The following is a 16,861-nucleotide window of genomic DNA, read 5'->3' on the forward strand; positions in this document are numbered from 1 at the left end:
AGCCTGAGATAAAACTTCCCAAGCAAAGAAAGAGCTGGAATAAACTAAGTCATCCTGTTTAAGAAACCCAGGAGGAAGCTGAGAGTATGGAGCTGCAGAAGGGGCTGGGGGCAGAGAAGAGGGAGAGGAGGAGACAGGTTCATGATCCAGCCTCTCCCACTCTAGGAATGCACAGAAGCTGGCATGGGGATCAAAAACACACTTGGGGATGTTACTTTGTTTAACTTTGTCTAATTCTTGGATTTCTTAGTGGAAGAATGTTTTCATTGGAAGCTTCTGGAAAGCCACCATGTCTGGCAGCAGGACATCAAGCTCAGCCATGTGAAGACATGTCAAGCTCTGCTGAGTCCAACGCTCAGTGCCAAATCAGGCCAAAAGCTGACCCAAAACACCCCCTAAATCTTTCAGCCAAGCCTTGCCTCCTGCCCTGAGCTGCTGCACAGCAACACAAGCCCCTTCTCAGCAGCACTTTGATGTTGCTCCAAGCAAAACCCAGCCTGAGGTCAGGACAGGCACAGCACAGCCCTGCAGGAACAGGCTAAGCCATCAGGAATAAAGCACATTCCCTCCACCCCAAAACACTGCCTCTCTGCAATGCCACTTCCATCTGGTATTTGCAAGGCACTCCCAGAGCAAAGGTAGGCTCTCCCCATCCTCACCCGTGAGGAAGCAGCAATTACTGGGAGCATCACTTCATGGAGCCCCTGGATGGCTGCAGGAATGTCTTTATCTGGTTGGAAGAATCTGGATGTGCCAGGGCGTTAAGTGCCTCACTCCCCCAGCAGCAGCTCCACAGATTCCAGCTGCCAAGCTGGCTCCTTTATCGGGCACTCTGTGACCCCAGTGGAGCTACTTGGATCCCTCACACCAGTTCTCAGAGCCCTTTTGTGTATTTTAAACACATCTCTTTAATTTCTTCCAATGGCTCCTCACCGAAATTCCTGCGCTGAGATCAAACAGCATCCTGTGATAATCCACTGGCACCAGCAGGAATTCACCCGACAGGGATTCCTCAAGCTGAGTTCCCACAGCCTCGAGCACTCAAAATCCATGTTGTTGTGCTGAAAAAACACCTGACATGAGGTACAAAACACTCCAAGGGCGCTGCATCCCAGTGGGATTGCATGGACACCCTTCATGTGCAAAATGAGAGTTTTAACATTGGCACTTGGACCAGTGACTTTCTCTCCTTATTGTTTTTAATCTTCCTTTTCTTCAAAATGATTCCCATCCACCAGCTACCACAAAAATGTTTAAACTCAATGCCCTGACAGGAATTCCACCATTTTGACAATATTTCCACTTGCCCCTGACAAACACCAGCTGACCTTTCCACGCTGCAGTTTAGAACACAGTCCATGTGAGTCTTTCCACACAAAAGAGCCGGAAGCCTTCTCAGATCCCAGCACAAAGGTTGTTGGACAGGCTGGGGTGCTGATTCCAAGTGTCAAACTCCAGGGAAGAAAGTAATTAAATGAAACAAGGTTACCTCTTCATTCCCACCTTCTCTTTTGCCATGTCACCCTTGCCCTTTGCTGCCAATCTGGACAGAGCTACAGTGGGAAATGGACTTGAGACTGAACAAGGAAAAGTGTTTTGATCCTCTGAGGTGTCTTGAGTTACATGAAAATACCAAAGAGCAGCCATTCTCTGATCGCTGTTTTCCAGGTGTACTTCATCCCCCCCGAACATCTCCACAGCTCTCAACCACCACTGATGAAGCCCTGTCTGCTCTCAGCCTTCTCCTCTCCCCATGGTTTGATCCTTCTTCTCACTCCAGAATGATTACTCCTCCATCTGAGTCCCCCACAAGAACTCTGCCCTCTGTTCTCAAAGGGAATCCCATCCTACCCTGTCCTTCAGCCAGCTTCCCACCTAAGCCCCTAACTTCATGCTCAACACCTCTTGTCTTTTACTCCTTTGTGCCTCATTTTTACTTCTGGCATTACCCTCCCAAGAAAAAAAAAAGAAAAACCTGGGAGCCAAAATCTTCCTCATTTCTTCCTTCCTGTAACCACAGCTTTCTGTTCTTCATCTCTTTGCCTCACCTCCCGGCCAAGCTCCATCCAGCTCTCCCCAGGGACACACTGAGACTTTTTCACGTACTTTAAGACTAGAATTTACCAATAGTGCTCTCCTTGCAGGAAGTCTGCCTTTCCAATCTTCTCCCCAAGTGACCTGCCTCTCAAGAGTTTTCCCAAAAGCCCATGAAGCTAAGAGGCAGCACATGCAGCAAAATCCCTGCAGAAAAGCTATTTGCAGTCTCAGGTACAACAAATTCCTGCAAGGAATCTACTCAAGGGAGCTCTGCTATCAGCAAAATGCCTAACGTAGAAGCACTGAATCATTAGGGTTGGATAAGATTTCCAAGATCATTGAGCCCAACCTTTGACCACGGCCCATCATGCCCAACAAACTGTTATCACGAAGTGCCACATCCACCTGTTTTGTGAACACTTCCAGGGATGGGGACTCCACCACCGCCCTGGGTGGAGCAGGTGGCAGCCTCATCCCTGCAGATGAACCCTGACGAACTGAAAGCAAATTTCCAAAATTAAGAGTTGTATCTGCACCCTAACCTACGCTGAACCACTTCCCAGTCTCTGTGGATGAAAGCAGGGGAGAAGCAGCCTAGGGAAGGGAAAGCTGACGCATTTCCCGCTCCCACAGCTCTGAGTGGAGCAGGTTCAGGTGCAGCACATCCCCGAGCCACGTCCAGCCCACACTGGTCAGATGTCACCTGTGACACCCCTGGGGTGTGAGCAGAACTTGCACAATGCACATCCTGAGTGCATGTGACTCCGCCTTGGGCACATACGACAGGTGGATCATTTTCACCCTGGGCTGTTCTCCAACCTCACTTTTAGAGCTATGATCTCCGCAGATCCCGTTGGAACACTGACCTGGATGTCAGGAACTGCCTCTGCTGACTTCAACACTCACGTCACCGTCAAGTCCTGCCACCAGTACCAGTTCCCCAGGTCAGAATGGAGATACCACACACCCAAGGCCCTGCTGCTGTCCCCAGACTCAGCCACTCCAAACTCAACCAAACAAAACCAGTTTCAATTCCGTCAGGCAAGCGCAGCCCATCACAACGTGCCCAAACTTGAGCCAGCAGGAAAATTTCCTTCCAGGACAAAGCAAGGCTTGGGTCACTGGCCACAGGTAACAAACCATGGAGAACAGACAGGAAAGCTCTGGCATTTCGAGGGACACAGGCCGCAGAAGGCTCTGGGTCATGTGACACTAATTAGAGAGGATTAATTTCCTTCAGCAAAGTTCACCACTCTGGAAAGGACAGGAGCTGCACATCTGCATGACCCAGCCAAATCCAGCTGCTCATACCTGCACAGCACTCTCCTAAAATGCTCCAGTGGCTCTGGGGCCTGTCAGGGCAGTGTCCCTCCCCTGCAGTTGCACAAACACTCGATGCAGTGGGAGAGAGACAAAAGGCAACTTTTCATGTCCCACACTGTGCTGAAGCCCAACCCTCCCGTGGTGCCACCAGGCAGAGGATGCAGCCTACAGTTCACCAGGAGAACTGGGAGGACTCTGCAAGTAACTTTGTTACATATAGAAAAAGCCTGAATCTATCACACATTTTGCTGAAGAAACATGTTCAGTCCTCTTAAGTGACGTTCAACTCTAAACAACCTGGGGTGGAATGGATCTCTGGGTTAAGCAAGGCAGCAGGGTAACTCCTGAAGTCTCAGGGACCAGTTCCACAGGGAGGCAGGTAATCCACCTTCCCTTCCTGCCAACTCCAACCTAACCACCACCAACCCGCACAATCCACACACAGGGCAAGGTGAGGGACCAAGCTTTCACATGAGGTGTAATAGAAAAACATTCTTTACTCTGCAAGTGTCTTTACAAATATATATTTATATATTTAAGCCCATTTCAGGCCATAAAATCCCATAAAAAAAACAACCAGTACCTTTTTGAACAAGAGAAACTGCAGGGCAGAAGCCTGAGGTGACAGACTCCCACACAGGGGCTGCTCTGGCGCTTCTCTGAAGGCCTTTAGTTAGCACATAAAACCATCTCAAAAATCCTTTGATGTGAAAGAAGGGGCACCATTCTTACCCCACTTTCACCACTCTCTGTATGAGGTAAACTGGGATCACTTTTACATCATCGCTTTAGAAAGGAGATGTTGTATCCTGAAGACCAGCTTTTCCAAAGAACATCTGTGAGTGGGTTAAAAAGGCAAGATGTGTGGATCCAACCATAAAATGTGCTGTTGTCTCAAAATAGAAGAAGTTGATACTAAAAAGCTATTCCAGATACATACAAGTACAAACACTAGAGCTGGTCAGAAAGATTCAGTTTCAACATTTTTTTTAAAAGCAGGGAAAATTTTCTGCAGTGTGGCTTTTCATTTCCCCTCTCCTGACTTTTCTACCAGTTCCATAAACCCTTCCGAAAAAATCACGTGTCTGTTGTCAGAGTGCAAAGTCCATCCAAATCTCGTGTTTCAGTACGCTATCTCTACACTTTACAAATCCTGATGGCAAACCAAAAGGTCTCAATTTAACTTAGCCAAAGTGATATCTAGAAAATATTCAACACCAAGAGGTCTTACAAAAAAAGCTTGAGACTACTAAGGCATTCTAAGGCACAGTGTTTTGGAAGAAGTGCTTTCTCCCTGTAGTGTTGCTTTATACACATCACGTGTGTGAGTCCGAGGGATGCATGGAGCTGCAGATGGATGCCGTGGCTTCTCCCAAACAGGGAATTCCATCTTCTGCTGCTGTTTCAGACGTAGGCTCCCAATGCTGCGTGAAATTCAGTGAGACATTGCACCAGCTGCTGAAACTTGGGTCTCTCCTCAGGATCTAGGGCCCAACAGCAGGCCATCACAGCAAACCTGCAACACAGAGGCACATGGAGCACAGCAGAACGTCAGCCAGGAAACCACAGCCCCAGCCTGAAAGGAAAAACAGCATCTGCCACGGGGAAACTGGCTGAGCAAGCAGAGAGAGACAAAGAGCCCTGGATCTTATGGTTCATAATGCTGAACAGCTCCTCCCAAGGATGGACACCTGGAATGATGAGCAAAGGGGCTGCCACCACAGGCCCTGGCTTGATTTAGGATATAACCCATGGCAATCCAGGAAGAAGCAGTATGTAGTTCACTGGAAATTGCTCAACTGCTATAAAAGCATGGAATGGTTTGGGTTGGAAGTGACCTTGAAGATTATCCAGTCCCACCCCCTGCCATGGGCAGGGACACCCTCCACTAGCCCAGGCCGCTCCAAGCCCTGTCCAACCTGGCCTTGGACGCTTCCAGGGATCCAGGGGCAGCCCCAGCTTCTCTGGGCAACGTGTGCCAGGGCCTCACTGCCCTCACAGGGAGGAATTCCTCCCAAAATCCCATCTTACCCTGCCCTCTGGCACTGGGAAGCCATTCCCACTTGTCCTGTCACTCTACCTCTTATCTCAAGTCCCTCTCCAGCTCTCTTGGAGCCTGTTTAGGCACTGGAAGGGGCTCCAAGTCTCCCTGGAGCCTTCTTTGATCCAGGCTGAATGCTACCAGACTGTCTCCAGAGCAGAGGGGACTGCAGCCATCAGAGTATCTCCATGGCCTCCTCTGGACTCACTCCATCAGCTCCACATCCTTCTGATGAAGGAGCTATTCCACGAGCAATGCTTACCCCAGGGTCCGTCTGACAGGCAGAACAAACAGGCAGGGAAAGGCAACCCCAGCTCTCTCTTTGGGCAGCCTGGCTTAACACACCAAACAAACACCAGCAGCGTCCTCCTTCCCCAGCAGAGGCACTCACAGTTCATCGGGGCAATTGATGGGCTGAGCTATTCGATAGCCGTCCTTTAAATAAGCTGCCATCTCGAAGGGGTCGATGTCCACGTACGGGGTCTGTCCCAGGGTCATCAGCTCCCACAGCGTCACCCCAAAGGCCCACTGCAAAGGAACAGTGCAGGCATTAACACAACGTGCTGAAACCCCCTGAGCCCCTCCAGCCAGGCCACAAAATCAGAAAGCTTTGACATAAATGCTCTGTATAACCCAGTTCAACATGCCTTGAACCGGGCTAAGTAAGAATCACAGAACTGGTGTTAAACTGCCCAGAGAAGCTGTGGCTGCCCCATCCCTGGGAGTGTCCATGGTCAAGCTGGACAGGGCTTGGAGCAACCTGGGCTAGTGACTCCCTGTCCTTGGCAGATGGTCTTGGGGTCCTTCCCAACCCAAACCAACCTGTGATTCTACAGAGTTGAACTACTTAAAATCTTACAGCACTAAGATATCGGTGCTAAAAAGCACGCATTTTTTAACATGACATTACAGAACACCCAAATCTAAACAATACTGAACACTCAATGATTGTCTAGTATCAAAAGGTTTGTGGTTTTTTTTTTACATTTTACTACTTCAAAATGCCTCAAAAACCCTCAAAAAGAGTCTGCGAACTTCAAAGGATCAGAAGGGCTAACTGAATGAAATTATAATTTTTTTACTCCAAATAATCTGTATATTTGGAGAGTATGCTCAGGAATAGGACTCAGAGAAAGAAAAAGAGATTTCATCTCAGTAAACCTGACAGCTGGATCAGCATTGAACACATTCAGCCAGTAACTCTTGCCAGAAAGAGCTTGAAGTGATAAAAAATCCATCAATTAATGCACACACAAGCCAAGTACAAGGAAAATGATTTATTATCTGGTATCCAGAGACCCAGGAGACCAAACAGAGATGGGGCTGATACTGCACGCTCATGACTCACTAATCAAGTTACACATCATCGTTCATTAAAAAGGGGCAGAATCCTGCAAGGCTCACACGATTCTTGTTTTAATCAAGAGAAATCCCACCACTGCCTTGATCCAAGCCTTAGGGAAGGGATATTTTCATGTGGGAGGGGCAGGGGCGCAGACGTGGCCCCACTCCAAACAGCCACCAAAGAAAATAAAGCCCCTTTTGACCTACAGTGGAGAAGAGTGCTGAGGGACAAGGGGTGGTCACGAAGAGATAAAGAGTGATTCAAGCAAAACCATGCTGGGAATACAGCTGTTCTAATTCCATAGGTAGCTACATAAAAATGGCATGAAGAGATGCAGAGCTTCACGCCCAACAGCAGGAAAACCACGGAATTAAGATTCAGCAGGAACCGCGGTTTGTTTTCCTACACTCTGGCAGACTGATAGAGCTGTTGGCAGAGGAGCAACACATCACTGGGGAAGTTTCAAGCCAGCGAACACATTTGAAAGAGAGTCATCCAAAAAGCAAGCCTGGAACACATCCCATGGCATCTCTGCAGACACAGACGCTGTTTGTACCACACTTCATCACCCGTTCCCTGTTACACGCAACGGATCACTGGGTTTGTTCCTGCCAAACCCACAAAAACATCTGACATCAGCTATTTGTGAAAGGAGTCCAGGTAGATGCAAAGCTGATATTTAGGGCACATGGTGTTTTCTACACCCAGAAAAACTGCTCGCTTTTGAACTCTGCAAAACTCAGATGGCCACGTGCCTGCATTTAGAACTGTGTGTTAGAAGGTGAGTGGCATTTATCCCTAAGCAATGAGAAAAGGACTTCTGGGCTAAAATGGGCTGGAAGAGATGCTGAATTGCACTGGAGTTTTCAAAAATGGTTACAATACTGAGATTTACTCATCCAAATAAAATTCCACATCTCACTGCCACTCTTACAGAAGCTTTGATTTCCCAGTCCTCACAAACAGCAAAGGGTTTCACGTTCCAGATTTTTTAAAAAGTAAAAATAAAACCCACCACTTGATTGAATTAATTTAGCTTTCTAAAAACATGCTTTTACAGGCAACTTCCATTTCCTCTTCTGTCTTCAAGTTTGGTAAAACACAAACCCCCATGTGTTTTCCAGTGAATACACATGTGGAGAACAACTGGCACCTTCCCTTCCTTCCTTCTTTTTCTTGTTTACATGGCTACAGCACTAGTACAGACCACAGAAGAAAAAAAGCCAACCAGAACTTCTCTGAAGTTTCCTAAACTGGCAGCAGACCACTATCCCAGCTGGGATGCATCCGAGGGCACCGAGGGAACAGGCGGAGGTCACTGCAACACTGCTCTTATCCCTGAAAGGTCACATCAACTGGCAGAGGTTCCTGACCACTGGAATGAAGGCATCCTCTGGAAGAGCTGGGATGCAGGGGAGCATGGGCCACACAGTCAAACACCAGCTCCTGTCCTGCCAGCGTTAGGGAACTCGTTATTCTGGAACTCACTCCTGCGTATATGAAGCACAGGGATGTCTGGGAACAGCCAGTGTGGATTGAGGAAGGGAACCTGTGCCTGACCAGATCTTTGCTGAGCAGACAGAGCACAGCGTGAGCAACGGATGTCCAACTTGACTTCCAGAGGGTGCTGGGCACTGAGCAGGATCCCCAGGGAAGGGGCACGGCCCCAAGGCTGCCAGAGCTCCAGGAGCACTTGGACAATGCTCCCAGGCATGGAGCGGGATTGCTGGGGTGTCCGGTGCCGGGCCAGGAGCTGGACTGGATGATCCTTGTGGGTCCCTTCCAGCTTGGGATACTTTATGAAAAGCAGGCTGGTCCCAGTGCAGCTCCCTGAATTTGACTGTGTTCCCTGCCAGCACTCTCCCAAGGAAGAGGGAGCAAGGGGCAATTTTCCTGTGCCTGAAGGGCCTGACTGAACCACTTGCCACAAGCAGCTGATGCTGGAGTGGGAATAGAGATGCTGCTCTGAACAAGCCACTGTCCACCTATCCAGTGCCATGACCCCCTGCCTCCAGCTCTGGGGTCCCCAACAGCAGAACGATGTTGGAGCTGCTGGAATGAGCCCAGAGGAGCCCACAGAGATACTCCAAGGGCTGGAGCCCCTCTGCTCTGGAGCCAGGCTGGGAGAACTGTGGGGGTTCACCTGGAGAAGAGAAGGCTCCAGGGAAACATCACAGCACCTTCCAGTGCATAAAGGAGCTCTAGGAGAGCTGGAGAGGGATTTTGGACCAGGGACGGAAGGACAGGACAACGGGGAATGGCTTCTCATTGCCAGAGGGCAGCGTTAGATGGGATACTGGGAAGAAATTCTTCCCTGTGAGGGCAGTGAGGCCCTGGCACAGGGTGCCCAGAGAAGCTGTGGCTGCCCCATTCCTGGAAGTGTTCCAGGCCAGGCTTGGAGCAACCTGGGACAATGGAAGGTGTCCCAATCCATGGCAAGGGGCAGAATTAAATGGGCTTTAAGGTCCCTCCCAACCCAAACCGTTCTGGGCTTCTGTGATTCTCCAACAGCTGAGAAAAGATAAAAACGCCAACAAAACACAGAAAAAAAAAAACCTCACCACGTCACTAGCGCTGGAGAATTCATTGTTGACCAGGCTCTCCAGAGCCATCCAGCGCACCGGTCTGTTCTCGTTGTCCCCCAGGCAGTGGTAGTCCATGGGGAACAGGTCCCGGGACAGCGCGTTGTCCGTGATCTTCACCTGCAGGGCGTCGTCGATGCTGGGGCACAGAGAACAGCAGCGTTCAGCCCCGCAGCAAACGGCTCAGCTCAGCCCTAACTCCACACTCGGGATCTAACTGGGGACTGCTAAGCCACGTCTCAAGCACTGCCACACTCTCCTGCATCAAGACACACTCGCTCTGTGATTAGCAAATATTATCGCGGCACCCAGTTGTTCTGTGCCAACTGATAAGCACGAGAAAAATCAGCAGGCTCGGTTAAATAAAAACAAACATTTACAAGTGCAAAAAAATACCGTTAAAGCAAACAAGTAACTGCCTCAAGTTACTCCTGCTCTTTTAGAGATCCCCTATCAGAGCAATTAAACGCCTCGTAGCTCTAGTACCGCCGTGGCAATAATGAGGCAAGGATCTAAGCAAAGCAAGAGCCAGTAATATCTTTAAGCAACCAGTACTCTCTGGGGTCTAAAAGCATGTTTCTGATCAAGCCATCTGCTGCAAAACTGTTTATTCCCTCCACCAAAGATATTGATGCTTGTCAGAAATTGGGTACTAAAGGAAAGTTACTTTAATCAAGAAAAGATGACTCAAAATAGCACAGAGAATTTGCCGCCTCTGGGATGTGATTCAAACTAATAAAGTTCAGTGTTCTCATAAACAGCTGACTTCAGAACATGGCAAAGACGTTGGCTACAACATTGTATGACAAAAATACAGAAGGAACATTGGGTTGGAGGTATTGCAACCAATTGGTTTTTGTTGTCTTCTCATCTTGCCAATTATTTCTTTATTTTGATGAGAAAAATGAAATAGAAATGCTCTGTGTGTTTCCCTCTTTAGTGTCTCAGATACCTTTTTATTTATTTTATTTCTATGTGCTTTCAGGCCAGTTCCTCATCCTCAAAATTTACAAACCAGGAAATTTCCTATCTAGTCATTATTAAGAGTTGAGAGAAATTCCTAGAAGACCTGTTTGAAAACAAATTCAATCCAAAGGGCAATTCCCCAGTGCTTAGAGAGCCTTGACTTGTGTAATCCTCACGTCCACTGTAATTGGACCTGGCTGCGCCATGGGCACAGGAGACCAAAAGCATTTCCTCCCTTAAACCTGCCAAGATCACTGGAATCCTGGCTCCTTTCCCAAAATTAGGACATGAGTCTGATGCACTTCCCAGCCTTTCACCACCCAGAGTAAACCTGGGAAACAAAGAGGGGCAGGTGGAACAAAGTCCTTCAGGGGACCTTGGCTACTGGCACCTCTTTCTCTTCCCAATCCATGGCAGGAGGTGGAATTAAATGGGCTTTAAGGTCCCTCCCAACCCAAACTGTTCTCCGATATGAAAAATAAATAAAAACATATTCTCAGATATAAAGCTCCAGGTGATGTCCCTGAATTTGTGATGGCTGTCTCCCGTGTTCCCACTTCCCAGTCAGTGTGCTCACCAGTGAGGAAAAGCAATAGAAATCAGGAACAGACTCTGTCAGGAACCCCATCACACTGAGCACCCTTTTGGGGCACAAGAGCAGAGATGGTGGTCACTGAGTGACTGGGCTCCTAGAAGGCCACCAAACACCTCCATCTCTACATTTTGGAGTGTATACAAGCCTGAAGATGGTCTCAAACCCCTCTCTGGCATTCCTGCCATTCCAGAGCACATTTGTATCTTTTCATCATTTGGCAGCTAAGAAATCTACCAATGAACAAAGTCTTTAACACAGTTTTTAAGCAGAAAAAAATGCAGAAAACTAACTTCAAACAAAAATCTATCCATCGACAAACTGTCGAAGATATTCCAAGCTTTTATTAAAGTTGACGGGAAGCTTTAATTATTTTCAAGCCTTTGAAAAAGTGATAGACGAACCCAGCTGAAGCATTTACAGAGAGGATCTTCTGTGTCCTTTAGAACCACGATTCCTGGCTCCCCTTGCTTCAGAGGTAAACAACTTCTCTGACTACACCAGTGACCCCAAACCTGCATTCTGAAGGAGAGCTCAGGCTGAGTTCAGGGAGCTGCAGCTGCAGAGGGGACAGTACTTACACACAGTTCCTTGCAGCCAGGTCTTTGTGGATGACCTCCCTCCTGGCCAGGTAGCTCATCCCACAGGCGATCTGGATGGCCATATGGACCAGATCCTGCTGGGAAATTGCCTGCAAGAGCCCAGAGCAGCAGCCATCAGTCCCTCCAGCCCAGAACCTGCAGGGTTAATGGGTTTGCTGTGTCCCAGTGCCCCCTCCCCTCCCCTTCCAGTCCCCACAGACACAACCACCGATGGACACTCATGATGGTGCCTTGCTCTAAATTTTAACTTCTTTTTTTGACGTGCCAAGGGAAAATACTTCCATCTTGCAAGAGCCTCACTCTTTGTACCTACTCTTCCTTTGACTGGAAGTGGACACAAGCAAAAATGGTCCATTTTACCCCTCTTCCCACACCTTTTTCACTTTGTTTCCCTGGAAACCAGCTCATTTCCAGGCAGCAGCACAGTCAAAAGCCTTGCTGCTCTCCAAAACCAGTATCAAAGGCTGCTGCTTCAGCTCCTTTTGCAACTTCACAGTCCTATCGTAATTAAAATCTTGCACGTATTTATAGCTTGGGATACCAAAAGTAGCATCAGTAAATCTGAAATTTCTCCATACACGATTTCCCTTAACTTAATCCACAATTTCCTCTAGCTGCTGATATAATTTTAGGATGCATTGATTGAGCTCCTACCCTAATGAGAGGTGACTCAGCTTCCCACCCTCTGAACACCCAGGATAAACAGCCAGGAACGCTTTCCTGGTGGGGATCAAGGCAAACACTTGCTGGAGAGCCAACTCTGCGGTTCTCCTGCCACCACACCGAACAGGAGAGTGCCACAACCACTCCTCTGGTGGCACAAACTCAGGTGCCAGAGCAAACGGAGCTTGAATGGGCACAAAGTCCCACATGGCCAAGGTACCTGAGGATTGTTGGCCTCCACCAGTTTGCACTGTCGCAGGAAGAGTTTCAGGTTCCCCCAGTTCATGTAGGGCAGCAGCACCATTGGTTTCTCTCCCTCCTCTATACAGACATGAGTGATAGGCAGCAGATTCCTGGAAGACAGAGAAATCCCTAATGTTATGGAACTGACATTTGACAAAAATACTTTTGATTCCTAAACACAGTAATAAAATTAATTCAACACAGAAGAAAAGCATTTAATCTTGTATTAGGAATTGCAGAGCACAACATGCCCAAAAACCTGAAGCCCTAGACAGTATTTCTTTTAATAAACAGAATATTTGACTACTTTCCCATTATGAAGAACCCTCCAAATGTTTTCACTTGGTCCATGCAGTCTGACATAAACTGCTGTGAACACAGATTACCTATATTCACAACATTTGTACACAGAAGTGCTACATCCTAAACTGAGAGGCGTAGCATTCTAAATCAACTACAGATATAAAATATAAATTTCCATTACAGTAGTTTAACAAATACAAGGTTTGAGCTGCTGCAAAGTGACAGAACAGATTTTAGTTCTAAATCAGCCACTTTAAGGGCCTTTCCGAGCCTCTTGTGGCCCAGTTAACCCCCATGCTGCAGTGTCTCTGCACATCTTCCTTAGAAGATATATAAAATATTACACCTATCAATATGTAAATTCACAGAAACTCAAACCAAACTGGATACAGTTTTGATTTCCATCAATCACTTTTTAAAATATCTGTGTTTTCCATTGAAAACCATTCGTAAAAGTCACCAATGACTTACAACTGGTTTTAATTTTGAATTTTCTTACTCTTTCCTGAAAAGTTCTCACAGGCAGGTGTCACATCCATAAGCTTTAGAGACCCATGAAGGTCCCAGCTTTACAGGCAGTGAAGGGAAGAAAAGCTTTTTCGACTTTTTTTTAAAAGTTTGACTTATAAAAGGGAGGACAACAGCACATTTGGAATGATGAGAGCAGGGCAGGTTCATTTTGTTTCTATTTTAGGTATGTTTCACCAAGAACCTGCTACTCCTGTATTTTAGGCAAAGCCTTTATTATATAAGAGTGGGAGAGCTGGGAATGTCTAGTCTGGAGAAGGATCCAGGGAGACCTCAGAGTCTTTTCCAGTGCTTAAAGGGGCTCCAGGAGAGCAACTCTGGACAAGGGCCTGGAGCGACAGCACAAGGGGGAATGGCTTCCCATTGCCAGATAGGGAGAGATGGGATCTTGGGAAGAAATCCTTCCCTGGGAAGGTGGGGAGGCCCTGGCACAGGGTGCCCAGAGAAGCTGCGGTGGCCCCTGGATCCCTGGCAGTGTCCAAGGCCAGGCTGGACAGGGCTTGGAGCTACCTGGGCTTGTGGAAGGCGTCCCTGCCCAAGAGAGAGATGAGCTTTAAGTTCCCCTCCCACCCAAACCACCCTGACACTCCATGATTCTACAGAGCTGTTGCTGAATTCCCAACAAAGAGCTCCCTCTCCCCAGAGAGCTTTAGCCCAGGAACTTCCACCTCACAATGCCACGGATTTGTCACCAGCCCTGCTTGCCCTACCTGTGGTGAAGCCCTCTGAGTTTACAGCTTTCCGTCAGCATCATTGTCACCTGCACCTCTGAGGCTTGATCTGAGGGGAAAAGGAACCACAGATAAACTTTGGAAACAAATCAACATATTAATTAAAATTCAGTCCAGATTTGCAAGTCACTTGAGGTCATCTGAGCACGAACAAAACTTGTTTGCCTCCGTTCTTAAAATGGCACTTACAGAAAGCCCCAAGGTTCAAGGCCAAGTCCTGAGGCTCATTTCTGCTTAAAGGAGTGGGGTGAAGCCCAGAAAGGAAACCAAGCACATTTCAAATCCTTACAGGCTGTGGTTCTGCACTTCCTGACAGCTTCTGGGCAGGCAAGAGGCGGCTGCACTGGGCAGTGTGGTCCCATCCTGCACAGGACTGGTGCCCCTGTAGCAGTGCGATGTGCCAAGTGCTCCCCAGGCACGAATGTGCTCTGAGGACACGGCTTTGCTGCTGAGTTACCACTCCAGGCACACCTGTGTTTACTGCCACATGGCTGGAGGCTGTTTATGTCTAGATTTACTTATTTCCTTGCTCTCTGTTTGACACACTTGGTAACCTTAGAACTGTTTGCTGTTCTCACTCCCACCTTTAAAAATGAAAACATTTCATTTCATTGCTGCCAGCTAAAACTCAGGCACCTGTGATAAGTCCAGTAACCCACAGCAATCAGAGCATCAACTGGGAAGAAGCACAAGTGGTGCCTGGAACCCCTTTCCCGCCACTACTTGTGTATTTGGGGCTTTTTTCACCCTTTGGTGGCAAGAACCTCCAGGGAGGTTTAAGGAGACGTCAACGAGAGCTCTCCCAATCCCACCCTCCTCACACCTGGGAGCATTTTCTGTGTCTCCCTCGTGCTGGGACTAGTTCTGGCAGGGAGCTGGCACAGGAGAGCCTAGCACAGCCCTAGGAGCTCTCCTTGCCACACTAGGGGGAATTTGCATGTTGTGGATGAGTCAAGCCAAGGTTTTACTGCCCTGGGAGGAAGAACAAGCAAGAAATTCTCTGTTCTTTTCCCTCCTCCAAGGTCTGATCCTGCTCCCTGTACAGCCCTGACACCCTTTCCTAACTGAGCCCTGCAAAAGAAAATGCAACTCTGGCTGAATGAAGAGTGATGGGAGCACTCTGGAGCAGCTCAGAGGTGCCACTAAATCAGTGACAGTTATGGCTGTGGTATATTATGGGATGCCTCAGCCAGTGCTTTTGGGCCCACCACTTCTAGGACATTAAGGGACTGGAACGTATCCAGGGAAGGGAACGGAGCTGGGAAGGGTCTGGAGCACCAGGAGGGGCTGAGGGAGCTGGGAAAGGGGCTGAGCCTGGAGAAAAGGAGGCTCAGGGGGAACCTTGTGGCTCTGCACAACTCCCTGACAGGAGGGGACAGCCGGGGGGTTCGGGCTCTGCTCCCAGGGAACAGGGACAGGAGGAGAGGAAACAGCCTTGAGCTGCACCAGGGGAGGTTTAAGCTGGATATTGGGGAATATTTACTGACAGAGAGGACGGTCAGACAATGGAACAGGCTGCCTGGGGCAGTGCTTGAGGATTTAAATCAGAAGGGATTTACAACTGTGTGGATGTGGCACCTCAGGACATGGGTCAGCGGTGACCTTGGCAGCGCTGGGGGAATGGCTGGACTCAGTGGTCTTGGAAGGTTTTTCCAACACCAACAAATCTATGATTCCCTTCTATTTGATAACAAGTCTGTATGTGGGGATGGTACAAACAGGTTCTTGCAGTGCAGGAGACACTGAAGCCACAGCCAGCTGAAGTCTCTGGTCTGCTCTCCAACAGAAGCATGAGAAAGAAAAGGTCTTACCCCTGTGGGCTGGACACTTGATGAATCTGATTATGTACAAGACAGATGCAAAAATTTTGGAAAGAGGAAAGAATAACCAAGATCCTACATTAAAACCAAGTAATACAGCCCTGAATGACTGAATCAGGCAGTTCTAAAAGCCAGTATTAAAAATGGAAAAGCAGATTTTGATAAGTCAGAGGAGCACGTTACCTGTACAAACCTTCAGGTGTAAAAGCAGTAATTAATTACATGGCCAAAAGACCTCAACCTCTTCACTCATCACACAATGAAGGGAGGAAAGAGATTCCTGGGTGTGAGTTTAAGCTGATTAAATCCTCACACACTCTCTGGTCCCGTGCTTGCTGAACTGGTTTGCTTTTAATTATTAAGAGCCACCAAGCAATAATTTGAAGCTTTAAATCAGAGATTGTTTAAGAGTGGATTTAAAATCTACAGAACGAGTCAGGCTGGTTTGGACAATGCACCCATTCATCTCCTCATGGTGACTCTTCTGCCGATGCCTTTCCCTTTCCAGCACTCAGGGAAGTTTCCAGCAGGTCACTGTGACGTTGTGTTGTTTTCTCTCCACGTTACAGTGGTTGAGCACCCAAAAGGACGATTGACTCCCAAGCAAGTATATACGGAAACTGAAATCTTATCTTGTGAAACAGTCCCACCATCCGTATTGTGTTTGCTTATCAATATTATTTCCTTGTTTTCTACATGGAAAAAAACTTACCCAGCACCAACAAATTCAACAGGCTCAGAACAAACAATAGTGTTCAAGGCTAATCCTCCCCTGGCTGAGACCAGTGCCAATTCAGAACCACGGCACGATTTGATTATTGTGAGTTTGTACTAGATATAACTCAAAACACAATATTAATCACCACTTCTTGGCGTGATTCTTGTCAAAAGGGGGGAAAAGAACACCAAAATACTGCTACTGCAATAGTCCCCATTGCATTCAGGCTTCCTTTTAAGGCCATTTTCATCAGTTACAAAGGAAAAAGTTCAGTTAAACAAACTCTGTCACATTTAGTAGACTATAACCACTTCTGAGCAACCAACACACAAATCTTCACAGACCAGGACGAAGGTGATTTTGGCAA

At 47.8% G+C, this 16,861-nt stretch overlaps 1 protein-coding gene across 2 annotated transcripts in view; it reads right to left on the reverse strand.

Annotated features, from left to right (window-relative positions):
• Positions 1–3,839: 3,839 nt before the first annotated feature.
• Positions 3,840–16,861, reverse strand: part of RYK (receptor like tyrosine kinase) — a 53,916-nt gene continuing 40,894 nt past the window's right edge. For both annotated transcript variants that reach the window (XM_040074605.2, XM_058421987.1), the window contains exons 10-15: positions 13,936–14,005; positions 12,372–12,504; positions 11,468–11,577; positions 9,308–9,467; positions 5,793–5,929; positions 3,840–4,876 (exon numbers count right to left, since the gene is read on the reverse strand). In XM_040074605.2, the coding sequence (XP_039930539.2) occupies positions 4,765–4,876; positions 5,793–5,929; positions 9,308–9,467; positions 11,468–11,577; positions 12,372–12,504; positions 13,936–14,005 (722 nt within the window). In that variant the 3' untranslated portion in view covers positions 3,840–4,764. The remainder of the gene's footprint in view (positions 4,877–5,792; positions 5,930–9,307; positions 9,468–11,467; positions 11,578–12,371; positions 12,505–13,935; positions 14,006–16,861) is intronic.

This window comes from Hirundo rustica, chromosome 10 (assembly GCF_015227805.2).
Source record: "Hirundo rustica isolate bHirRus1 chromosome 10, bHirRus1.pri.v3, whole genome shotgun sequence".
In the NCBI taxonomy this organism is placed as follows: domain Eukaryota; kingdom Metazoa; phylum Chordata; class Aves; order Passeriformes; family Hirundinidae; genus Hirundo; species Hirundo rustica.